At 39.8% G+C, this 27,023-nt stretch overlaps 1 protein-coding gene across 4 annotated transcripts in view; it reads left to right on the top strand.

Annotated features, from left to right (window-relative positions):
* The window catches only part of FRMD4B (FERM domain containing 4B), a 275,548-nt gene that overhangs the window by 168,288 nt on the left and 80,237 nt on the right, over nt 1-27,023 (top strand). For all 4 annotated transcript variants that reach the window (XM_060022883.1, XM_060022884.1, XM_060022881.1 and 1 more), the window contains one exon: nt 6,286-6,370. In XM_060022883.1, coding sequence (XP_059878866.1) covers nt 6,286-6,370 — 85 coding nt within the window. The remainder of the gene's footprint in view (nt 1-6,285; nt 6,371-27,023) is intronic.

Raw genomic sequence — 27,023 nt, 5'->3', positions numbered from 1 at the left:
GCAACCTGGAACGAGGCGTTTGAATGCAGCCCTTGCAGGACGCCAGTCACCAAGTCAGCATTGTTCAGAATGCGAAATAATTGAGTCATTCTTGCCCAATTCGCCTTCTTTGATGCTATCGCTCAGACACAGCAAAGATTCTGGAAAACAAAGAAAATATGCTCAGCTGGGGAGATAAAGTGGTCAGAAGAGTATGCGTTTCAGAGTGGTTTCCCATTCTGTCAAAATGGACACCTTTGTAGCATGTTGCTTCCTTGAGAGAAAGAGCTTAGGAAAGGTAACTGGAATTTCCATTCTTGTTGTTACTTTTAAGCAGGTTCCCAGCTAAGTGTGCACCTTTTGTTATAGCCCCCCTGGTAGGCAGATAATAATAACATAGTAATAATCACCACTGCTCACTGACCGCTGAAATACATGCCACCCACTAAGCTAAGTTGAAAATATCTCTCATGTCTCTGGTGTGGAGGCAGGTAAGGAAAGGGAAGCACGGAGAAGCCGAGCAGCTGGATCAGTGTTAGGGCTGGACTTAACCTAGTTATCTCCCCAACTCTGTGGTGTTGACTTTTTTTTTCCTTTTCTTTCTCTTTTTTTTTTTTTTTTTTTTGGGGCCACACCATGCAGCTCACGGGATCTTAGTTCCCTGACCAGGGATTGAACCCAGGCTGTGGCAGTGAAAGTTCAGAGTCCTAACCACTGGACCACCAGGGAATTCCCTGTGGTGTTGACTTTTGACCGTGATGAATAAATGCCATGGGAGGAAAACATGGGCCACTACATGGCAGTGACCATTAAAGGACAGCCCATCCCAAACAACCAGAGTCCGCTGCTTTTCGACACACGTGTGTTGTCATCTCGCTGACAGGCCTGCCCCTCCTCCAAGCCAATTATGTCATATCGTTGAGGTTGATGTTCTGTTATCACCGATGATCGGTTAGGTGAACACCTGTCCCATCAAGAAAGGGGGAGAAAATGCTAACGGGAGGAACACGAAAAGCAGAGACAAAACCTCTTCTCAAGAAGGCAGATTCTCAGGAAATTACACTTGTTGAACTGCTTGAGGTCTGTCTCCAAAACATATGCCTAGCCCCCAAAAGCCTGGGTTTGTTTAGAGGCTGAAAATTGAACCGTGGGCTTTGACTTCACAGAATCTTAGTGAAATCACTCATGGTAAGCACGCAGAAGGGAAACAATATCCTTTTGCCAAAAAGGGGCTGAAACAAAAGGTCTTTATTTTATGTCTGGCATAGTCCGTTTCATTTCATTAAGAAGCCCTAGATTTTGTTTTCAGTTCATGGTACATGTTGATAGGTGCTCCTGGGGAGCCATTCTCCCGGAGGACCATACATACGTACTGTTCATACCCTCTGTAAATATAAAGTCATTACAGTGGCTCCCTTGAGGGAGAGATGGGATCATGGATTCAGAGAGCCGGTAATCGGATGCCTAGGCAGAAAGGTAGAAGGCAACAGGGCGGATCGCCAGAAAGTAGCGGGAAACAAGATAGGGACCTGTTTACTGGAACTAGGATATAGTCAGGGACCTGAGCTTCAGAAACAAGAGGAACCCAATTTCTAGTACAAAGGTACCCGTGCAGAATTGGACAAGCCACAGGTTGATTTGGTGCTAAGCCACCCAGCTCCCTGCGTATGGCTTGTTAAATTCTTGCAGACTAGCAAGAGGCCTGGCTAACATGCCCTCTCCCTGGAATGCCCTTCCAACCTTCGTTACCTGGTGAACTCATGCATTCTTTAAGACTCGGCTCAATTGTCTGAGGGTACACCGTGTCCTGTGACACTTAGTTCTCTGGATTTCAGTTTGGCAGCCTTCTTCCTCTTGATTCATAAGCTGATTTAATGGCATCCCTCCCTCGGGCCCCATGGCATTGTGTACATTTTATACTTCATTGTGATTGTTACTGTAGGAAAGCATCCTATCATATTGGTTTGAAATATGAACTTTGAAGTCTGGAAGGCCTTAGTTTGAATCATGGCTCCACCACTTTCTACCTGTGTGGCTTGGGGAAGTTGACTTTACATCTCTATTTCTCAGTTTTCTTATCTGTAAGATAGGTTCATAACTTGCTACCTCTGGCATCTGCTTATACTGGAGTTAAATGAAATGATGCGTGTAGAGCCCTTTGTATTGTCCCTAGCACGTGGGAAGCCCTCTAGTATCCAGTAATTTGGATTCTTTGGTTTCCAGCAAAAGAAACCAATTGTGGCTAACAGAATTGAAGGAAAACTGGACTAACAAAGCCTCAGAAAAGATAGGAATCCAGGCTCTGCAGGGATCTAGGAAGCAGAAACCAATGGACAGTTTCATCTGAGTGCCACTGGCAGAACAATAGGCTCCAACCATCTTTGATCGATAGGTCATTGTAATCATATTTCTATTCCAGGGTGAAAGAATCTGACTGGTCTAGCTTGGGTCGCATGCTCATACCTTGGAGAAGGAGTTCCAGCTGAGTAAAAGGAATGTGCTCAGCTGTTTTATATCCAGCTGGTGCTCCTTAAGGCTTTTGCATATGTGACTCCCACCAAAGACCATTGCAGATTTATTTATTTAATAACACAAGCACAGGATTTAAAAAAAAAAAAGTTTTGAAGACAGTGGCAAAATGTGAATGAAGATCAGAATCTTAAACATTAAGGAATTATGAACTTTGCTAGTGTGAAAATTCATTGAGGTTATGCTTTTTTTTTTACATCTTTATTAGAGTATAATTGCTTTACAATGGTGTGTTAGTTTCTGCTTTATAAAAAAGTGAATCAGTTATACACATACATATATCCCTATATCTCCTCCCTCTTGCGTCTCCCTCCCTCCCACCCTCCCTATCCCACCCCTCTAGGTGGTCACAAAGCTCCAAGCTGATCTCTCTGTGCTATGCGGCTGCTTCCCACTAGCTATCTACCTTACATTTGGTAGTGTATATATGTCCATGCCTCTCTCTCACTTTGTCACAGCTTACCCTTCCCCCTCCCCATAGGTTATGCTTTTAATACGATTCCTCTCTGTTAGAAATATATATTGAAATAAGTAAAAGTGAAAGAATCACCGAATCTTTGCATAGATAACAAACCCTGAGTTCTCCTAATCTGACCTGGGACTCTTATAGGGCAAGAAGACCCTTCCAAGACTATTTTAACTTTCTAAAAGGTGTTTCATAGGTTGATCCAAAATCTATCACCTTGTGTTTTTTTGGTCCACTGATCTGGTTCCGACTTTTTCTTTATTTTTATTATTTTTTTTATTTTGTTTATTTATTTTTGGCTGTGTTAGGGCTTCGTTGCTGTGTGCAGCCTTTCTCTCGTTGCGGCGAGCGGGGCCTACTCTTCGTTGCAGTACGCAGGCTTCTCATTGCAGTAGCTTCTCTTGTTGTGGAGCACGGGCTCTAGGCGCGCGGGCTCAGTAGCTGTGGCTCGTGGGCTCTAGAGCTCAGGCTCACTGCACGGGCTTAGTTGCTCCGTGACATGTGGAATCTTCCCAGATCAGGACTTGAACCCGTGTCCCCTGCATTGGCAGGCGGATTCTTAACCACTGCGCCACCAGCCAGGGAAGCCCTGGTTCTGACTTTTGAAACAATAGAGAACAAACGTACTTCTATTTTACTTGCTTCTGCACACAATTATTTAGGGCTTAGCTTTCCTTATAAACGCTAGTTGAGTGAACAAGAGAGGCAGTCAGGAGGAGGTTCCACTGAAAAGCGTTGCCTACAGGAGTCAAAGGGACCCAGATCAAGACCTCCTCCTGCCTGTGCATGTAGGCGGATCTCTGAATTCAGTTTCTGCATCTGTACAATGGGAATAATGATAGGTATCTCCTTCCCAGGGCTGTTGTGAGAATTAAATGAAACAACGCGTGGAAAGCACTCAACATGCGACCCAGCACATAAGTAAGAGCTCAAGAAACATTAGCTGTGATCCTGCTGCTGCACTTTCAGGCTGCCCACCGAAAACCTGCCCATCTTATCTCAGAGATAAAAATACTTGTAAAAGCAAAGGAAGCAGGGCAAAACCATCACCACCTAGTTGAAACAGAAGGTCCTTCAGGAAACTTAGCTGCACAGGTCATCTCAGTCCTCTGGCAGCAGCAGGCCTTGAATCCGCCGTTGCAGGGACTCGCTACTCTTGGTGCCTTTCTCTGCCTCCACTGTTTCCCTCTTGACCTGTCTCTCTCATTCTCAGCCTCTCTAAGAGACCGTACCTGATGGGTTTGTCCGTTCCTTACCCCGTATAAGGAGCCTCTGATGGGCTGATCTCTCTTCTCCCCAGCCCACCTCATAGGATGCTCACCAGCTTACGGACTGGTTGCCTTTGAGTCAGGTGACTGTCCTTGGTCTGTCTGGCCATGGCCAGGAGGTCGAAACTGATGGGAGAATACTCAGATTAGAACTAACTCTTGGCGAAAGCCAAATTATGAATGTTTATCACATTACCACAGAGATGCTATTTACCTATTGTATTTTCTCCACCTGGATTTCTTTTTATCCTATAGAATCCTGTTGTTTTTCCTAGCCTTCAGATATAGTTCAAATCCCACCGTGTCCTATCAGCTTTTTTTTTTTTTAAACATGACGCAAGGTTTGCCAAGCCACACTAGTTAGGATTTCTTGAATTCCTACCACGTGCCAGGCACTGTCGTGGGCACTTCATAACGGCCCTCCTAGGGCCATCGTCATCCCCCTTTATAGACAAAGGATCTTAGACTCAAAGCTTAAGCCACAAGCCCCAGGCCACATAGCATTAAATTCCAGAAAATGGATTTTTATTAACAACTGTTAGTTTTTATTGTTTTACATCCTTTTCTATTATCTCATTTACTCCTTCCAAAACCCTGTGAGGTAAGTGCAGTCATAACACCCATTTTAGAAAAGACACAGAGAAGCTAACGATCTTGCCCAAGGCTACACAGCTAATAAATGATGGAGCTGGGACTACATATTCTATATGTTTCATATTCCCAAGCCTGCTTTTCCCTCCAACTCTTCCTCTCTCCCTCCTGCCTTAATCCTTAACTTTCCCTTCTCACACACCTAACACTCATGAATCTTCATTAAGCTCACGCATAGGTGAGATAAACCCTTGTAAGTGAAAATATAAAGGATTTATTCTCTTTCTGGAACTTCCCTTGATGATTCAGCATTAAGGGTGGAATTTTTCAAATGATTTTACTGTCTCAGTGGTAAAATCTTTCACGGCCTTTTTAAGCTGCTGGATTTATTTCTCAAACGTTTCCTTATTGTGGAAAGGGAGGAAAAAATAAAAAAAGCAAATGCCCAATGCCTGTCAGGATTTTGCGGGGCTAAGGACAAGACTACCCCCCCGTGCCACTTCAGTCCGGGTTTATCTTGCCTCTCACCAAGTTGAGAGCAAGTTCTCTTCCAGGACCCTAGCTGTGAGCTCTCTTTGGGTATTAAGTCTCTTCATGCATTATTCATCAGTGGGGCTCCAACAGTAGAGAAAACCTTCTAGGCCACAGCTGGCGCACTCACCCATGCCAGAGCGCCAGCCTTCACCAGCCAGCTTCCACAGGACGGGATGAGGAAAACACAAGATTCTCCTCCCCTCTGTACCTCCTGGTAGTCAGCTCTCTCCTGAAAGAGGGACCTGGCCTCATAGACTGAACGAGCAAAGGCCCAGAAAAGGCAGTGGAGGGAGCAAGGCCCAGAATGCCCTGATTTGCATGAGAAAGACCAATATTAAGTAGTACGAGAGCTCAGCTTCCAGCCAGAGGGAAAGCCTGGAGCCTGGAAGGATGAGAGGAAAGGAGAGAGGGTGCCATTGAAACTCTCCTGGTGGATGGGGGCGAGGTAAACGTGGGGCTCTCACACCCACCCTGGGTCTGAAAATGACAGAGCCACAGGCCTCCAGGTTCAATTATTTAGTAGTGCTTACTCAGCAGACTTCTGTTTTCAGCCCTCAGAGCTCAACTGGGCTTTGTTTCGAAGCTGTCTCAGGTATTCTGAGCTCCCAGAACGTGTGTCGAAGAATGGGCGACCAAGAGTCAAGTTGGCTTTGCAGTTGGTGACCATTTCGGATTTTTCTTTAATTCACCTTCCAACACACAAAAGCCTTCTGTGGAAGATGTTATCTGCATATCCACATAGATTCATACATACACACAGCTGTACATATGTGTCGCAGATAGCTTTTAAGAGGGAAATAAAGCACAACCATCCCCTAGTTTCTGAAAATTCTCTGCAGGAAACTACATGAGGAAATGAAATCATTGCAGAGAGAAGGGAAGGAATCTGAAGGAACAAACTTCTGTACTGTTTTTCAGGTTTTACATTGAGAGCATATCGTTCCTGAAGGATAAAACCACCGTGGAGCTGTTTTTCCTGAATGCAAAGGCCTGTGTGCACAAGGTAAGGGCCCCGTTTGTTATGGTCAGTGGCAGACTCCAGAGGGACTGGAGAAGGAGGGAGCAATGGCAGGGCCTTTGTTTTCATGTTCAAATGGAGAAAAAAAGGACATAATCTTTTTCCTTGACATATCCTTCCCCACCAAACAAATAAACCAAAAAAAAAAGAAAGAAAGGCAGTTCTTCTCAAATTCTGAGTTGGGAAGACAGCCATGTACAGAGGCATTGTGCTCACACAGAATTACCACGGCCTTAAATGCAGTTCATACTCCACACGGGATGACCCAGCAGGACACAAAGATGGATTAAGAAGACTGTGATCGAAGCCTCACAAAAGTCAGGCCAGAAATCCTTTTTCACAGAATACGGCCTACATTGATCGTAATTCAAAACCAGTCTTCTTTAGGGGCTTCTGCTCAAAGCCATGTGTTTTAAGGCAGAGTCTCAGTTACCTGTGGTCAAGGGACCTGTGTTTTGGTTTGTTGTTTCCATCCAGTCCATGGAGGATACACAGCTTTTGTAAAATTCAATACACACGAATTGCTAGAAAAATTATCCCATGCCTGGATGTTGCAGCCATGTCCGTCAGATTACTGTAGAAGTTTTAGACACTCTCCATTTTTATCTTAGCTCCTTGCAGATAAGCGTTGCTTTAAAGGCCTCTAGTCTGGCCTCCTCAAACCATACCCTGCGCAACGGCAGGGAGTCTGTGGGCCAAGATAGGCTCAGCTGGAGCCCAGCTCCTCCCTTCAAGGTTATGTTCTCAGTGTTCAGGATCTCAGATCCCACGCCTGCTTCCAGGGCCGGTGGGAACCCCTTCTGCCCATACATATCACCCTAAATCTGAGGGGTGGCCAGAGACAGCTGGCCTGGAAGGACAAGGGGTCAGACTGTGGGTTAGGACACCTGTACTGGTACTCCTCCCTCAGCCCCCAAAGTGTTAAGGGTGGCCCCTGCACACATGCAGCTTTAATTAGTGTAAGACTCAGCAAAGAGCAGAGTTTTTGTTGTTGTTGTTTTTGGTTTTATAGCTTTATTGAGATGTAATTGACTACATAATTTTCTACGTCTTATTAGAAGTAATACCCTTGAAATGATCACTACAATCAAGATAGTGAATATAGCCAGCAACTACAGATCTGCTTTTTCTCACAGTAGATTACATTTTCTAGAGTTTAATGTAAGTGGAATCATACAGTAGATAATCTTTTTGTCTTTTTTCAATGAGCGTAATTGTTTCGAGATTCATCCATGTTGCTGCATGTATCGATAGCACTTTGCTTTTTATGGCTAAGTAATATTCCACTGTATGGCTATACCTTACATTGTTTTGTTTTTGCTTTTGTTTTTGTATTTTTGGCCGCACTGCATGGCATGCAGGATCGCGGGATCTTAGTCCCGCGACCAGGGATTGAACCCGTGCCCCCTGCAGTGGCAGCGTGGAGTCTTACCCACCGAACCACAGGGAAGTCCCTATACCTTACATTGTTTATGCATTCACCTGTGCGTTTTTTTTTTTTCCTTTTTCTCCCAGTTTTACTGGGATATAATTGACGTATAATATCGTGTAAGTTTAAGGTGTACAGTATGATGATTTGATATGTGCACATATTTCAGAATGATCCATTCACCTGTTGATGAACATTTAGATTATGCAAGTTTGGGGACTGTTACAAATAAAACTGCTATAAACATCCATGTACAAGTCATTGTATACACATATACTTTCTTTTCTTCTTGGGCATATACCTGGGAGTAGAATGGCTAGGTCACATGGTAGACAGATTTAACTTTCTAAGGTTCTTCCAAACTGTTTTCCAAAGTGGTTGTGCTATTTTAAATTCCCACCAGCAGTTTCTGAGATTTTTAGTTCCTTCATATCCTTGTCAGCACATGGCATCAACATGTTTTCCATTTTAGCCATTCTAATAGGAGTGTAGCAGCATCTCATTGCAGTTTTCATTTCCATTTCCCTGATGACATATGATGTTTGAGTGTCTCTTATGTGCTATTTTACCATCATTATATCTTCTTTATGTTTGAATCTTTTGCCCAATTTCTTTGGGTTGCTGTTTTCTTCTCATGAGTGTTCAGAGTATATATATTCTGGATATAAGTACTTTATTGGTTATATGGATTACAGATATTTTCTCCCAGTCTGTGGCTTGCTGTTCATTCTCTTCATGTCTTTCAAAGACTAAAAGGCTTTTATTTTGTTGAAGTCTCTTTTATCAATATGTTCCTTTATGGATTGTGATATTGTATCAGTAAACTTTGCGTAACCCAGGGTCACAAAGATTTTCTCCTGTGTTTTCTTCTAGAAGTTTTAGAATTTTAGGTATTGCATTAGGTCTATTATCCATTTTGAATTAATTTTTATATATGACACAAAGTTCAGATTGAAGTTCTTTCTTTCTTTTTTTTTTTTTTTTGCATATGGCTATTCAGTGGCTCCAGTGCCATTTGTTGAAAAGGCTGTCATTTCTCTATTATGTTGCCTTTGCACCTTTAGGAAAAATTAGTTGTCCATATATGTGTGGGTTTACTTTTGGACTCTATTCTGTTCCATTGACCTATTTGTCAGCCTTTATGGCAATAATATACTGTTTTGATCACTGCAGCTTTGAACTGTGTATTGAAATCAGAACAAACCTTAACTTTGTTCTTTTTAAAAGTTGTCTTATTTATTCTAAGTTTTTTGCATTTCCATATAAATTTTAGAATCAGCTTGTCAATTTCTACCCAAAACAAACAACCCTACTGATACTTTTATTAGGATTGCATGAATTCATAGACCAAGGTAGGAAGAATTGACAGTTTAACAACATTGAGTCATCAGACCCATGAACAAGATATATATATATATATATCCATTTATTTAGATGATATTTAATTTCTCTCAGTAGTTTTCAGTATACAGGTCTTTTGTTAGATATGTCCCTATGTCTTACATATTATTTGATACAATTGTAAATGGTATCTTTTTATTTCAATTTCTGAATGTTCATTATCAGTATATAGAAATCGAATTGATTTTTGTGTATTGATATTGAATCCTGCTAACCTCATGTATAACTTTTGGTAACTTTTTTGTAGATTTCATCAGGTTTACTTTATAGATCATCTGCTAATAAAGATAGCTTTACTTCTTCCTTTTCAATCTGTGTGCCTTTTTATTAGTTGTCCAATTTATAGCCATAGTTCATATTTTCTTATTATCCTTTTAATATGTGCAGTCTATAGTGGTATTGCCTCTCTCGATCCTGATATTAATAAATAGTGTCTTCTCTCTTTTTTATTTCTTATCATTCTGGCCAGACGTTTATCTGTATTGAGCCTCTCAAAGAATCAGCTTTTGGTTTCAATGATTTGAAATTTTTTTCTACTTCGTTGATTTCTGCTATGATCTTTATTAGTTTATATTTTATCATTATTATTGCCTTTCTTCTTCCTTTGGGTTTAATTTGCTCTTCATATACCAGTCTCTTAAGATGAAAGCTGAGATCACTGATCAAAGATGTTTCTTTTCTAATATATGCATTTATTACGGTAACATTTTCTAAGTACTGATTTTGTATTCCACAAATACTGATATGTTGTGTTTTCATTTTCATTCATTTGTAAATATTTTTAAATTTCCTTCTTGATATATCTTCATTGGCTCATTGTTATTTAGAAGAGTATAGTTTGGTTTCCAGAAATGTGGGGACTTTTAGGGATGTTTTATTTACCTCTAATTAAATCTCACGGTGGTCAGAAAACACACTTTGTGTAAATTAAATTCTTTTAAATTTAATGTGACTTATTTATGGCCCAGAATATGCTTCGTCTTGGTAAGTGGTCCATGTGCACTTGGGAAGAATGTGTATTCTGCTATCGTTGGATGGATGTTCTATAGATGTTAACCAAGTCAATTTGATAGTATTGTTTAAGTCTACTACTCTTGCTGATTGTGTGTCTACTTCCTGTACCAGTTATTGACAGAGAGGTACTGAAATCTCTAGCTATGATTGTGGATTTTTCTACTTCTCTTTGTAAGTTCTATCAGTTTTCGTTTCATGTATTTTGAAGTTTTGTTATTAGGGTATAAACATTTAGAAATGCTATATCCTCTTGACTGTGTTTATAGAATGATCCTCTTTATCCTGGTAATATTCTTTATTCTGAAGTCTGCTTTGATATTAATATAACCACTTCACATTTCTTTTGATCAGTGTTAACATGGTAAGTCTTTTCCCATCCTTTTAATTGTAAACTGTTTGTGTCTGTGTATTTAAAGTGAATTTCTTACAGACAACATATAATTGCATCTTGATATTTTTACCCATTTTATTTATCCATTTGTCCATCTCGGTCTTTTAACTGGTTGTTTACATTATTTACATTTAATGTGATTATTGACATGGTTAAGTTTGTCTGTCTTGCTCTTTGTTTTCTATTTGTCCCATCTGTTCTTTGTTCCTTTTTTCTGCCTTCTTTTGGATTTATTGAGTATTTTATGATTTCATTTTATCTCTGTTGGATTACTAGCTGCAACTCTTTGTTTTATTTTTTCTGTGATTGCTTTAGGGTTTATAGTATACATCTTTAACTTATCAAGTCTACCTTCAAGTGATCTTGTACGATTTCACATGTAGTACAAGGATCTTATCATAGTATATTTCTATTTCTTCATTCTTAGCCTTTATGCTGTCAGTGTCATACGTTTTATTTTTAGATCTGTTATAGATGCACATGACACTGTTATTGTTTTTGTGTAAACATTTGGTCATCTCTGTCTGCTTTTAAAATTTTCTCTTTATCACTGCTTTGAACAATTTGATATAGCTTTCTCTTTCATGGTTCTTGTGATTGGTGTTTATTGAGCATCTTGGACTTGTGGGTTTATAGTTTTTATCAAATTTGGGAATATTTCAGCCATAATTTCTTCAACTATTTTTTTCTGTCCCCATCCATGCCTCCTTTGCAAACTCCAATTGCACATATAGTAGGCCACCTAAAGTTATCCTACAGCTAAATAATGCTCTTTTCTTTTTCTTTCTTTCTTTCTTTTTGTGTTTTATTTTGATAATTTCTACTGCAGTATCTTCAATTTTATTCATCTTTTCTCTTAGAATTTATTCTGCCATTTATCCCACCCAGTATATTGAAGTTTTTATCTTTAGAAGTTTGAGATTTGGATCTTTTTAAAATCTTGCCTGTGGCTACTTAACTTTTTAAACATATGGGCTACAGTTATAATAATTGTTTTAAGGTCTTCATCTGCTTACTCTCTTTTATTTTTTTGGCCGCACTGTGCGGCTTGCGGGATCTTAGTTCCCTGACCAGGAATTGAACCTGGACCCTGGCAGTGAGAGCGTGGAGTCCTAACCACTGGACAGCCAGGGAAGCCCCTTCATCTGCTTATTCTAATATTTGTGTCAGTTTGGGTGGTTCTGATTGATTGATTTTTCTCCTCATTATGGGTTATATTTTCCTACCTATTTGCATGCCTGATAATTTTTGATTGGATGCTGGACATTTTTAATTGTACCTTTTGGGGTGCCACGTATTTTCATATTCCTTAAATATTCTTGACATTTGTTTGGGGATACAGTTTAGTTACTTGGATGCAGTTCGATTTTTCAAGGTCTCACTTTTAAGATTTGTTAGGCTGGACCAGAGCAGTACTCATTCTAGAGTGCCCATGACTGAGGCAAGACCTTCGTCAGTACTCTACTCAATGCCCCATGAATTATGAGTTTTTTCAGTCTGACTGGTGGGAACAGGCACCATTTTCAGCCCTGTGTGAGAACCAGGTAGCCTTCCCTTTCATCCTTTTGGCTAGTTCTTTCCCCAGCCTTGGGTAGTCTCCTTCCACGCATGCAGTGATCAGTACTCAGCTAAATACTCAAAAAAGACCCACTGTATAGCTTCAAGAGTCTCTCTTGGTGCAGCTCTCTTTTCTCTAGCACTCTGTTCTACAAATTCCATCCATTTCGGTTTCCCCATTCTCTCAGCTCCAGCCGCACAACTCCAAAAGTCCACCTTGCTCCATCTGGGTTTCCCCTTCACAGCCTGGAAACCTTCTCATGGCAGCAAGTAGGGACAGTCAGGGTTTACCGCATTCAAGGTTCACTGTCCGTTGCTGCCTGATGTTCCGTGTTTTGAAAACTGTTGTTTCATATTTATTGTCTAGTTTTTTACTTTTTTTCAGGAAACAGGGTAAATCCAGCCCCTGTTACTCCATCTTAGCCAGAAGCAAAAGTACTCAAAGCAGAGTTTTTGGCTACTTCTATGAGGAAAGGGTAATGTCTCCAGCACCAGAGACTTTGTGAGAGCCTCTTTTTGTGAGATGTGGGTTTCCTTAAGAACACCATGGTTTGACTGATAAGTAGACACCTGTATAGCCAATGCAGCATTTACTGAGTCAGGAAAATATTTTGTAAACAACAGTTGGTGATCATGTCTTATGTGGAGAAATACAGTTACCCCTTGTGATATTTCTCACTGCCTAGCTGGCCAAGGTCCAAAGAAATAGCCTCCTTGATGACTTGTTTGCTCTGTTGCTAATAGAAAGAAAAATAGGATGCAAATTTTGGCTCGTAGTATTTCTCTTGTAGTTTTGTATGCTATTTCTGTTGGTCTTGAAGAAGCAGAGTTCTTTTAAATTCTTCTCCGTCATATGTCAGGTCCTAGGAGCTCCTTTCTAAATGAGAGTATTCCATGGCTTGTCAAAGGATTCAGAACTTTTACAAAGCATAATGTTGTCAGGCACTATGACTTACGTTATTGGGATAATTTTTAAAAATTCATCTGTAGGAATTTACAGTTTGGTATTTTCTAGGTAATATGTAGATGGCTAGTAACGTAATCCCTCCATTAGAAAAATACTCAGTCGTCTTTCTCACTGGACAAAGCTAAGTGGAAGCTGAAAATTCCTAGTTGCTTTATCTAAAAAGAAAAGGTCTACTCTTTTTTTTTTTTTTTTTTTTTGCGGTACGCGGGCCTCTCACTGTTGTGGCCTCTCCCGTTGCGGAGCACAGGCTGCGGATGCGCAGGCTCAGCGGCCATGGCTCACGGGCTCAGCCGCTCCGCGGCATGTGGGATCTTCCCAGACCGGGGCACGAACCCGCGTCCCCTGCATCGGCAGGTGAACTCTCAACCACTGCGCCACCAGGGAAGCCCACAAAAGTGTGCCAGCACTGTGCTAAGTGGTATACAGTTAACTGCATTTGATCCTCACTGTAGCCCATGAAGAAGGAAACTTGTGACCCCTTTTACAAATAAAAGAACTGAGGCACAGAGAGGTTAAGTCGTTTTCTTAACGTCACAGAGCTATTATGTGGGAAAAGTGTCCTTGGCAAATTATACCAGCAGGACACCCTGGGTCTTAAAAACACCCCCCATTTACCTCAGCTTCCTTTTAGTCACTGCTCTGGGGAAATAAAAGTGTCCTCAATAACTTAGAACTCAGGGGCTGTTGTTACAGAGTTGGCAGGTCATAGCACTAACAAATATTAAATATGAATAATTTACCAGGCACTATATGTATTCATGCATTTAGTTTTCATTCCAACCCTATTAGATAAGTCAGGTAACTTACCTATTTGGTAAGTTCTATTATTATTATCTCCCATTTTATAGATGGGAATATTGAGGTACAGAGGTTAAGTAACATACACAAACCTCACATAGTTAATAAGTGGAGGAGCCAAGGTTCATCCCAGGCAGTGTAATGCCAGAGTCCACGAGTTTAACCATGACACATCCTAGCTCTTGATGGATAAGGGCTGTCTGCCCACTGCACGTGGCATATTTGTGGCATCTGAATTTAAGCTTCAGAAGTGCACTAGTGCCCTTGTTGGTACAAAACCTACCAGAATGTTAGAAACTGCCTATACGGTTCAAGAGTTCCCCAGAAGAGAGCTGTGGTCTGAGTTGTCTTTCAAGTGAAGGCTCCCGAACCTGTTTGGTGAGAATGCAGAGGGCACACTTTGCCTGCACACAGCCATAACCTGTGCCAGGTGGTAATGATGGGAAATGCCCAAACTGATGCTGGGGAACCCTGGGAGCCCTCAGTATGTGAGCTGTGGTCCACCTTAGACGACCTGCAGCCTGCTTGGAAAAGCCTTAGATGCATGAGAAACCCACTGCAGGTTTGCCTGCAGTGATGGTTTTTGGAGGCCTCCTCAACCATACGTGTGATTTTAGTAATCAAACAACATTTATCACTACCACCTCATTTTTAAAATCAGCGATTTGAAGACATGCTTGGAAAATTAAAATAGTATTGGCTACCTTGTCTCTTTAGGTGTGTATAGAATTATTATAATAGTGAGATGACAGAAAATGTGGAAAAGCAAGTGGGGTTCAAGAGGTGCTCTGTGGTAGAGACCGTGCATGAGGGTGGGTGGAGAAGAAGAGGACGGTAGCTCGACTTACTGAGAGCTCAGCAAACAGCCGATACTGATTTTTTCATGTATCGACTCATCTAAGCCTCGCAACAGCCGATAATGTTATTTATTGTTACTTTAACAAATGAGCAAACGGAGGCATAAATAAGGTAAATAATTTGGCCCTGGGTAAATAGCTCATTAGTAGTGCAGTAATCACTAGGCGGTCTGGCTACAGAAGCCATAGTATTTGTCTTTATTCATTCAATAAAAAATTATTGCATTCCAATTAAGGGCTAGGATTTCTGATGAGTGCTGCATTATCAGTGTAATATTTAGCACTGCTACCTTCCTGTGGCCCATCCTAAGTCTTAAGGATTCTCTCATTTGTGTATGGGTGGGTGTGTGTTGTGTTTATTTTAAAGGCAATGTACATGATGGTACTTTCTAACATAATATTTCTGAAAGATACCAGGGACCTTGGAGGGACTGAGCATACCCAGAATTCCATGATGTTATGTGTTACTCCTTCCAAAAATCACATAGAAAGCCATTTGAAACATTTTCCTAGTTCTGCAATGCACAAACAGAATTAGGATTTTGTAATCACACACACACACACACACACACACACACACACACACACTAATATCGTACTTTAAATCTGCAGCTCAAGAATCTACCTCATGATCATAAGCTATTTTCATATGAAAAAGTTTAAAAATTTTTGAATATTAGACCACGTTCTTGGAAATTCAAGAAGTGAATTTGACAAAGGCTTCAAGAAGTCCTTCAGTGTACAGGTGTGTGATTTTGTTTAACCCAATATTTTCCAAACTTACTTGCAGATGTAATTCTTCTTTCAAGCAGTGCTTACCAGTGAACTGCTGACCACGCTTTTGAAAGTGATGTTCTAGATATATCCTATACCGTTAAATAATAAAGCAAGACAACTGTAAGCTTCCTCGGTTTTACCTTAGGTTAGATCTGGCCACAAGATATAACCTAGGTCTATTCTGATTCTGTTTTTTGGCCGTGCCTCACGGCTTGTGGAATCTTAGTTCCCTGACCAGAGATGGAACACGGACCCTCAGCAGGGAGAGAACAGAGTCCTAACCACAGGACCACCAGGGAATTCCTTATTCTGATTCTTTAAATAAAACATCTTAGGACTCAGTCAAGAGATGTTAACCTGAGTACAAGGCAGTTAGGATCTCCCCTGCTCCAGGCTTTAACAGGAGCAGGTACCATATCAAGATGCAGGAGAAAATGGCTCAGTGATGCCTTCAGAGATTTACTGTGCCCCCTGCTTTCATAAGCACTCATCTCTTTGTACTTTGAATAAATGTGGAAATATTAGTGAGCCAAACATTAATAATCCTATTAAAAAACAAAGTCATTGCAAGACTATCCAATCATGTTTATTTTTATCCTCCCTCATTTCTGGACTGAGGCCTTATTAGGTGTGCCCTTTCATCAGGAGACTTGGGGAGAGTCTCAGCCTGTCACCCACAAACACGCTCTTGCCACACTTGCAGTGATAGAATATGTTGCATAATGTCCTCAGACTGTTAATGCCATTTGCATTTAAGTGTGTGAACCTGGAGGCACCAAAGCTCTCTTAAAAGCCCCTTCACAAGGCAATTTGGCCACGTCGGTGACAATGAAGAGTCTATCTTTTCACCCAGTGCTCCACCAACTTTAGGAATTAGCGTGTGGAAGATACTACTGAAATATGAAAAGATGAATATCAAAAGATCTTAGATTATTATTTCTAACAGCAGGAAACTGAAAACTGCCTAAATGTGATTGAATAAGGATTAGTTAAACAAGTGACCAATCATTCATGTGATAAGAATACTGGGCAGCCATTAAAAAAATAGAATAGCCCTTCTCGGCTGGTGTGGAAGTATGTCCAAACTGCATTATTTTTTTTTTTCTTTCATCCATTTTTTTTTCTCCGCACTGCACAGCATATGGGATCTTAGTTCCCCGGCCAGGGTTCGAACCCACACCCCCTGCATTGGAAGGGCTGTGTCTTAGCCACTGGACTGCCAGGGAAGTCCCGAAATTGCATTGTTAAGTTTAAAAAGAACCAAGCTACAGAACAGTAGATATAGTATAATTGTCTTTAACTTTATTTGCTTATATGTGTGTGTGTGTGTGTGTGTATAAAATGTACTTATAGGAAAAATAGAAAAATATATTGCATAGTATAAATTTTTATTATCTCTGAGAGTGAGATTATGGAAAGACTTTTGCTTTCTAAGTAATGCTTTTCTAAAATTTTTTAAATAGGATACTTGGATTCATTTTATATCAGAAAAATAGAGACAAAAATAATCAGTGTATTCATTAAACTTTACCTCTTTGAAGCTGTATGAAGAGAATAAAAACATTGTGTTGATCCCTCTCCCTCCATTAGAAAAATACTCAGTTGTCTTTCTCACTGGACAAAGCTAAGTGGAAGCTGAAAATTCCTAGTTGCTTTAGCTAAAAAGAAAAGGTCTGCTCTTTTTTTTTTTTTTTTTTTGCGGTACGCGGGCCTCTCACTGTTGTGGCCTCTCCCGTTGCGGAGCGCAGGCTCCGGACGCGCAGGCTCAGCGGCCATGGCTCTCAGGCCCAGCCGCTCCGCGGCACGTGGGATCTTCCCAGACCGGGGCACGAACCCGCCTCCCCTGCATCGGCAGGCAGACTCTCAATCACTGCGCCACCAGGGAAGCCCACAAAAGGTCTACTCTTAATGACAACTGACAGAACGTTTTTTTCTGATTGTAAAAATAATACTTGATTGTTGAACATTTAGAAAATACAGAAAAGGACAAAAAAAAATCAAAAAAAGGAATTGATCCATGATCCTACTACTGATGCGTTAATTGTATTAGTTTGACCTGTTTCTTTCTTTGAAGTATGTATTTTTGTTGGCTGAGATCAGTTGCTGCCTGCATTTTATTTTGTGTTAGACTTTTAACTTTTTAGGTATTTTGGCTACGTTGACCTCATCCATCCACTTTTCTTCCTATTTTCTATGTGTTCTTGCAAGAATCAGGATGCAAGATGGGGAAGGATTGCAGGATTGCTTTGAACATTCACATTTTTATTTCATTAAAGATAAACTCGCACATTGAGAGTAGGGACCAGGTTTTTTGTATGTTGGAGTCTCTAGGACCTAGATGTTACGTAAAAGGTTGCTTAAGTGAACGAGCGAATAATTAAAGAATGAATGAAGGGATGGCAGGATTGAGGCATTTTAGAACGTAAAATCAACAAGACCTTGTATCCCCCATGTTTAACGTCTTAGCCCCTGCTCCCTACAGAGGCAGTATTGTGCAGTGGGGGAAAGGTTCGACTGAAACCAGGCAGTCTGGGTTCAAACACATGGCTTTGGCTCTGACCTGGGCATGTTACTTACATTTTTAAGCCTCAGTTTTATCGACTGTAAAGTGGGGATCATAGTTCCTACTACAATGGATGAGTTAATATATACCAGGTAGACAGAAGAGTGTCTGAAGCAGACACTGTTTTTTTTTGTTTTATTTATTTATTTATTTATTTATTTATTTATTTAGGCCAATTCTGGGTGACTTCTTTTTTTTTCCCACACATACACACTGTATTTTATTTTCACAGGAGATAAATAAACTGACACCAAGCATTGTAAATGGATGAGCACACCAAAAGCAACAACAATTGCAATTAGCAAACACAAAACACACTCAAACTATGTCATAATATTGACATTCAGTCCAGGAATCCTCCACCGTAACAGCTCCTTTACTTTGCAGTGAAAATTGATTTGTATGTTTTTTGCCTCTGAGTCCTTGTGGGATTTTTTTTTTTTATTCAAACAGAAAGTCACCAAAATTATAATCATCCTCATCAGTTCACTCATTCCCATGCAATTAATTTTTTTTCATCTTGATCTTTTGTTAGCACTTTGATGAACGCATCAGTTTTCCATTAGAGTTCTGAAAATGCTTATTCATTCAGTTCAGCAGTATAGTCAGTTACCAGAAACCTGTACTTGTCAGAGTCTTTTCCATGAGCAGACACTGTTTTGCTATTAATGTTTTTACTATTATTACTACTACTCTGACATATGACGCTCCCTCATAGGACACACAAGCCCCAGTTCGTCACTCTAGCCTCCTCCGCACTCACCATGTTCATACTGAAATAATTCCTCATCCCCTGATTAATACCAGCTTTCTCAAGCTTCCATGCCTTTTAATATATTTATCCCTGTGCTGAATGTCTTTCTCTTTTTCATGTTCTTTGTCTGCTGAATGCTTTTCTCTCTCCCTTCATTTCCCTCTGGTAAATTTCCACTCATCCTTCTGAACTCAGCTCCAAAGTCCCCTGCCCTTAACCAATTCTTTCCTTCCCTGTGTACCACCACCAACCATATCCTAAAGAAATTAAGTTCCTCCAATCCCGAAAGTATCCTCTAAATACTTCTCTAGCTCTCTTCCCATAGCGTTGCCTTGCTTGTGTATATACCTGCCACCCCGCAACTGGACTGATTCCTTGGGATCAGGGTCAGCTTTACGTCCCAGCCACTGGCACAGAGACAGGCATACACTATAGGCCCTCGGTAAATATTTGTCAAGTGAGCAAAGTAAATGTAGCTTACACGCACAACTACATTGATCAAATTTTGCAGAATGGGCTTGTGAAAAGATTGAGCCAAATTGAAAATAAGATCTGCGTAACAACCTTAAAATTAGACTCTTTCAGCTTTCAATCTTATTTTGTTTTCATTACCTAAGATGGAGCTAGTGCTCCTACGTTCAATTTTCCAGAGTTGATATTGTACTTGTAACCTTGAAATTTCATATACTGAACCCGTTGGAATACCATTTGGGGCATCGCATGATCGGATTTTGAAGCACAGGAGTCTCAGCATATGTACTGTAACCTTTGCTGCTTTATTCACCGTAAATACTTTTTGGAGACGTTTAGGAGAATTGCTGTAAAATCGGCTACAAGGATAGTTTGGCATACTTCTCTGCTCTTAGATTCAAACAGCTTTTCTTGGAATTTCAAGGAAATAAGTCATCAACATTCGATTGCCTTTAGTATGGAAAGGCATTGCAAGTGTATGCAGAGGGAGTCCACTTAATCTTAAAACCTCATTTTAGCCAAATCTTCCAATATATTCTTCTACCCCAACGATTCAGCCAAACTATCTGAACATCATTGGCTTTCCCTTTTCCTTCTTACTAAAGCCAGAGTTACCATATAGGCAACAACGAAGCAGGAGTGGAAGAAAAATTGGAGAAATGAATCATCCCAAAAGTCAATAATGAGGTCCTGAAACAATCATGTGACTTTTGTGAGAGGGAAACATTCTCCTAAAATCTAGAAAGGTATTTGCTAATTTAATGCTGTTCCAGCTGCCTATTCATGACAAAGAGACTTTATAAAAGTACACGTTCATGGTAAGACCTATTATTATCCCTGTTTACAGTGCCTTAAAAAAGAGGAATTAGTCTCAGCTGGACTTAAACTAATACAACATGAAGCATATTCCTCTGTAACCAATCCATTACTGTCAGCACCACATTCATGGTTCTTGTCCTGGAATTATTCCATGTAGTGCAACAACCGACAGTTTGAATGGTTACCAAGGATAAAATATATTCAGTATATCTGCTAACCTGGCAGAGTTTTAGTATTTGGGATTTGAGAGTGTTTGTCTACGTGAATGTGTGTGTATGTGTGTGTATTTTAATCCTGAAACTCATTTCAAGATGCCGAAATTATTTAAAGGGTCAGTAACAGAAATTGAATTTTTTTTTGCAGGCTGTAAGTTCTGTCTATACAGAGGTGAGCGTGCTTTCTGGTAATAAGTAGCCATAGATATTTACACAGTGAAGTCACTAAGCTGAACATCAGAGTTGGTTTGAAGACTAGCCAATCCACGTGGAACAAAGAAATCGAATGCCATGTTTTAAAGGGCTATTGAGAGTTTCATAATCAGTACTTCACCTTTCCCTGTGTCATGTGGTTTTCCTTCTATGTTTTCCTGATATTGAAATGATGTGTGTCTTAAACCATGAGCATTTAGATCTGTGCTGCCTTGTGCATGTGTGAGAATCAGAGTTTTCATAATAATAGCTTATAACACATGCCAGTTGTAATCCTCAGGGACCTGTCCCCTGTGCTGTTTCGGTTGCCTTTACCACCTCCTTGAGGTGCTAAAGGGGAAGTTGTTGGGTCTTCAGATGAAAAAATCAAGGCCCACCGAAGGGCAAAAGGACATGGTCTTAGAGAACAAGGAAAATGCACTCTAGTTGGCACTACCCAGAGTAAATTTACAAAGAATGAATTATTTGTTCATTGATGTATTGCCAGCACAAGAAGGCACTCAAATATTTGTTGAATACGTTGAACAGAGCCACTAAACACCCAACTGGAATATTTGTATTTCATACTGGTGCCATTTAACATGAATTACCTTAAAACATTTAAACCCAGTGCTGATACTTTTGGTAGACCGTCATCTCAGAAAGAGACTATCGGAATATCGTTACAGCTAAATTGTCACTCCAAAAAAAGTCATAAACATAGTATGATAAATGCTTGGATGGAGGGAGGACGAGGTAGATGGTCAATTCAGCTGAAAATACAATATCTTAAAATCTAGGAAAGGATGAGAAAACTCTGGAAGATATTTTCTCAATTTATTATAGAAATCAAATTTCTTTGTATGTTTTCTGCTTTTGAAAATGCTTAAGTGGACATCCTTGAAGATTCAAATCTTATATTTCAAAAGGAACATGGCAAAGAAACTTTTAAAAACTAATTTACCCACACCCACTCTCTCTCTCTGTACATCCATCCATTTACCTGTCCATCTATCATCTACCATCTATTTGTCATCTGTTTTTTCAACCCATACTAGAAGCACATGTCATTTGCCTTTCTGGCGTGTTACACATGCTTAAGAGGCCTAAGGAGGAGGTTTGAAAAGCTACCTTTATATTTTTCAGAAAGAAGAAATTGAATGGAAGACTGCCATTTCGTAATTAAGGAGGCCTAATATTAATGTTTTATAATATAGATTCATTGGGAAATAGACCAAGTTACCCATTTCAGCTAAACCTGTTGAATTGGCCACAAATAGTTAAAATTTAAATTTACTAAGAACACATGCAATATATGCTATAAGAGTACAGTTTACCTCCCAGCTGAAGTGAAGTCAGTAAGTATTTCATGGGTGTTGGACACCAACCAAGATTGTTTTGTTCACTCCTTGGAGAGACCAAAATATGGCTCAGTGCATGACATGGCAAAGAGTTGGGGCACTATGGAGAGGTGGTCCCAGCTTGAATCCTGGTAGCACCACTAAGAGGGTAGGTGGCCTTAAGCAGTAATCTACTGTAATCTCCTAATTTCAGTCCTCACCTGTGAAGTGAGGTAATAATACCTCCTCATAAGGTTGTCCTGAGGATTCAATGAATTAATATATGTCAGCCTCTTGGAACAGATAGTTAGCACTTAAATGTTCTCGTTTTTATTGCTGTTGTTATTGATAATATTCTTCCAAAATTCCCAAGAGGACTATTATACGATGTTCTCATTTATAAGAAGTACTTGGGCATAAATAACCACCATTATGGCATAAAAGGAGAATGTTGGTGAAAACATTTTAAATGTGGTATATACCCTATTGGAAAAAAATGAAAAACAGGAGGCCCAATCAAATGGATGTACAATAGTCCTAAAAATAAAAGTATCATTGCATATTTACTCCTAGATGCAAAAAGCATCTCGGATGTTAGGCTAGGATACTAACTTTAGCAGTGCTTCTTTATTCAGAAGATTCATTTTAACATCATGACCGTAACTTTCTCTTCTTTCTCATGATTCATCCTTTTCTCCCTCTAATCATCCTTGATTATCTTGCAAGCCCCTTGCACTTTTTGGGTTTTTTTAATATGACTAGTTTTTCTTCAGGACACTCCACTGCTACAAATTCAAATTATAATCGTAAATTAGTGCCAGGGTACATTTAAGCAATTAGAATGCTGTCATTAAATTCTGCTGTGTATGTAATCTAATAATGCATACAGGTAAGTACAAAAGGAGAGAGCTGGGTTCTCAGTGTCTACTGACAGTTATTCATCTGTTCTCCAATTGTCTCACCTCCTATTTATCAGATGTGGGTGCCTTGGAACCTCCATGCTTATTAGTGGAACCTGACCTATTTAGGCTCCCCGTCTTGCATCGCTTAACGACTTGGCTGTAGATCACCACACCTCTCATTTTCAGAGCAGTCTCATAAACATTCAGCCCCTTGCTTTGCAACCATGTTGGTGCAAGAGTTTATTACAAGGTTTCAGATACTGGCAGAATGGTGGAGCCCGTGTCACTGATATTTGGCCACGTGACAATACCATTCTTCCTGGGATCAAAAGAAATAAAGCCGAGCCTCCAGATCTCAGAATAGGGGCGAAGTAAAAAGAATTGGGTGGAGGAAGACTCACAGTTCTGATGGTATTTTTGTAGCATCGTCTGGTAGAACCTTGTTATCAAAAGGTTTGGTATTTTTTTTAAAGTATAGATTAATTCATTTAAAAATATTTATTGAATGTCCACTATGTGCTACACTAATGTGCTGTGTGCACAGTGGTGACTTGGATCTCTGCCCATGTGCAGTTTAGAGTTTTATGAGATTAATATCATATTGTCTCAATAATTAGCTTTTGAGTTAGTTTGGTATTTGTTTGTTTGTTTGTTTTCCTTTTCTGGGCCAGGATCCATTTAGGATCACACATTGGTTTTAGTTGTCATGACTCTATAGTCTCCATAATGGGAAACAGATGTCCAGTCTTTCCTTGGCTTTTCTTACATTGGTATTTTTCAAGACTATAGGCCATTTGCCTTGTAGAAGGTCTCTCAATTTGTGAAATACGGATTTGTCTAATTCAGTGATTCCAGACATGTATTGTGTTGGCCACCTCTTAGAATCGTTAGGGAACTTGGTGAAACTACAGAGACCCACAACCTGCCCCGTTTCACCCTATACCACTTCAGTGAGTCTGGGTCTCTCTATTCTTCAGTGGCTTTCGGGTAACTCTGCTATACACAGATGTTTCAGAGCCACTAGTCTAATATAATTTCCTTGTGGCAAGAATACTACATGAGTGATGTTGGGTCCTCCTCAGTGTGTCTCACAGGGAGGCTTGCAACGTTAGTAAGCTTTGTTTTTGGTTAAGGTGGTATCTACCAGATTTCTCTTCATCTTTTCCACTTTGTAATTAACAACTTGTCTGGAGTCAACGCTTTGAGACTGTTTGACCATCCTGTTTCCCAACAGTCTTTGATCCAATGGTCTTGGTCTCCAGTGGTGATCTTGGCTAAGCCAGTTAGTACTGTGGTATATGGTGATTGTAAATGGTGATTTGCTAATTCTATCACCTTCAACATTTCTTAGCATTCATGGGTAAAGAATAATTTTCCCTTCTTCTCCATCTTTTTAAAACAATGGTTTTTATTATCAACATGGACTCATGGATTTCTTTTTATTCAATATATTATAATCCCTTCTCTCATTCATTTTGATGCTCTAAAGGCTCCCACTACCATCGCCTTGGAATCAGCCGTTTTTCCTTTCAGTGGAGAATGCTATCTAGAAACCAAGGTCTGGTTTCTATGTAAACTAGTTGGAACCTCATCTCAAGAACAAAAATATGCACCACCTGTCCACCAAAAAGAAACATGCATTGCACAAACCATACCTGGGCTCCACCTTGAGAAAAGATGATCTGATTCATTTTCCCTTCTTTCTCATTTCCATGTCTGTATATTCACTTGTATTATCCTCCCACAACCAAACACTAATTCATAAACTTTCTCTTTGTTCCCATGTTCATTGTGATCAAGTTTCTGAGAAGCAGTCTGTCCAGATACTTTGATCCTACTGCTTATATCTTTGAAACTGTGATACACACCCACAAAACACCTGTACTTGTTTGCTCTTCTTGTAATGCTTTTTAGTTTTTGAAAGCATCTTTTTTTTTTTTTTTTGTGGTACGCGGGCCTCTCACTGTTGTGGCCCCTCCTGTTCCGGAGCACAGGCCCTGGAAGCACAGGCTCAGCGGCCATGGCTCATGGGCCCAGCCGCTCTGCGGCATGTGGGATCTTCCGCGACCGGGGCAAGAACCCGTGTCCCCTGCATCGGCAGGCGGACTCTGAACCACTGCGCCACCAGGGAAGCCCTGAAAGCATCTTTATAGCTCATTTTTCTTTTTTTTTCCTCAAAACTCTGTGAAGTTGGGGGACAGATATATTATTTTCCTTTTACATTTTTAGAAAGTGATGCCAGAAAAGTAAAAGATTTTTTGATAAGTTTGCATATATATATATATTCTTGCATATATATATATATATCCTTGATAACTAGGTACTATGCTAACAGTTCCCGTAGCTGATAAAGCCTGAGCTATGTTCTCATAGTTCAGAAAGCTAGGATTCCTTATTCTGAGTTGAAAATCAAGGCAAATCAACTGTATAGTGAATCGAGAAACATAAGAAGCATTCCCTTTTTAAAAAGGAAAGATAATAATACACCCATCGACATTTTCCTTCACTACTCTTTTAGTTGATATTCTACAAATGTTTTGAGTACCTGCTGTGTGCCAAGTGGTCCTGGAGATATAGCTAGGGTCAAAATAGGTGAAAACCCATGCCCTAAGGAGCTTACTTATTAGGCAGAGGTGATGGTAGATAGGGATAAAGACAATAAAGAAGATAAATAAGGTTATACTGCATTAGAAGGTGCAAACAGGGTCACCAAATACAGTTGCACAGGTTGCGCACTGCCCGACTCTGTGCCCAATGGTACCATGGAGATCTTGGACCAAGCAACTTAGGATGAAACTGACATTAAGTAAGATGGGAAAGGCTGAGGAAAGATCAGTGGTTCTGTGTTTTATTTTTTTTTTCTTAACTTTATATTGAAGTATACACATGGAAAAGTGTATATAATGTAATTGTGCAGCTCAATGAACTTTCACAGATTGAACACATCTGTGCAACTAGTACCACTATCAAGGAAACAAAACATTACCAGCACCTGAGAAGCCCCTAGCATGTTCTTCCAGTCATTAATCCCCCCACTACCATGACTTTTAATAGTATTTATTAGTTTGGGCTGACTTTGTATTTTATAGAACTGAAGTTATACAGTATATGCTTTTTTAATATATGGCTTCTTTTGCTCAAATTATGTTTTTGAGATTCATTCATGTTGTGTGTCGTTACAGCCAGCTTAGTCATTTTCCCTGCTGAATGGTAGTCCAGAGTATGAGTATACCACAGTTCATTTACATAAATGGACATTTGGGTAGCTTTGCAGTATTTGGTTATTATAAGTAGTGCTGCCATGAGGATCCAAGTGCCTGCCCTTTAGTGGACATCTGTAAACATATCTATTAGGTGTATACCTAGGAGCAAAATTGCTGGGTCATAGTGCATGTGTATGTTACACTTTAGTGGACCTTGCCAAAAAGTTAGTCCAGAAGTAACTTAAGTTGGTCCACCAGCAGTGTATGGGAGGAGTGCTGTTTTGATGTGTTAAGTAAAATGTCTACTTTATTCAGTGCAATCAGTTATACCACCATACATTGAAAAGAACTGCACCAAAATATTATTTGGAGACAATTTTGCTAGGTGCCTAGGAAATGGAAATAAACTAACTAAAGTTTATTGGCATTATTGGCTTTGGTGAAGAAGTTGAATACAAGTTAAATACACTAAAAATAATATCCTACACAATGATAACCAGATTAACAGAATGAAAAAAGTGGCCTATTTATGTTGGAAAATACAAAAAAAACAATTATTAATCCTAAACCAGGTTGTGTGTGATCTTCATGGTATATCATAAAACTTTATGATCTCTGTAGAGCAATTTCAGTAGATACTTATTTTGGTTCCAAAGAGGAAGGCAAATTACTATATCTTTTTAAAAACTTGACAAGATTATTTTTAAAATTTCTTTAAAAACATAAATGGAAAAGAATGGCAAATATTATTATGGAAAGTTAAAGCCTTTGTCATATCAGATACTGAGACATATTATAAAGGAAGAATGATTAAATGTTATGGAACTACACAAAAATTGAACCGTGTCCCAGAACAAAGTAGAGAACCATATATATAATGATATATAAGGATGTAAGAAGCAGCATGGTAAACAGTGCAGAGAGAATAACATTGAGAGTCTTTGGGGGCTACCCTTCATGGTAAGTGCTTTATATTTTATACTTTATG

Source organism: Delphinus delphis, chromosome 10, assembly GCF_949987515.2.
Source record: "Delphinus delphis chromosome 10, mDelDel1.2, whole genome shotgun sequence".
Lineage (NCBI taxonomy): Eukaryota > Metazoa > Chordata > Mammalia > Artiodactyla > Delphinidae > Delphinus > Delphinus delphis.
Note: the sequence above shows the minus strand (reverse complement) of the source record. Positions and strands in the feature narration are given on the sequence as shown.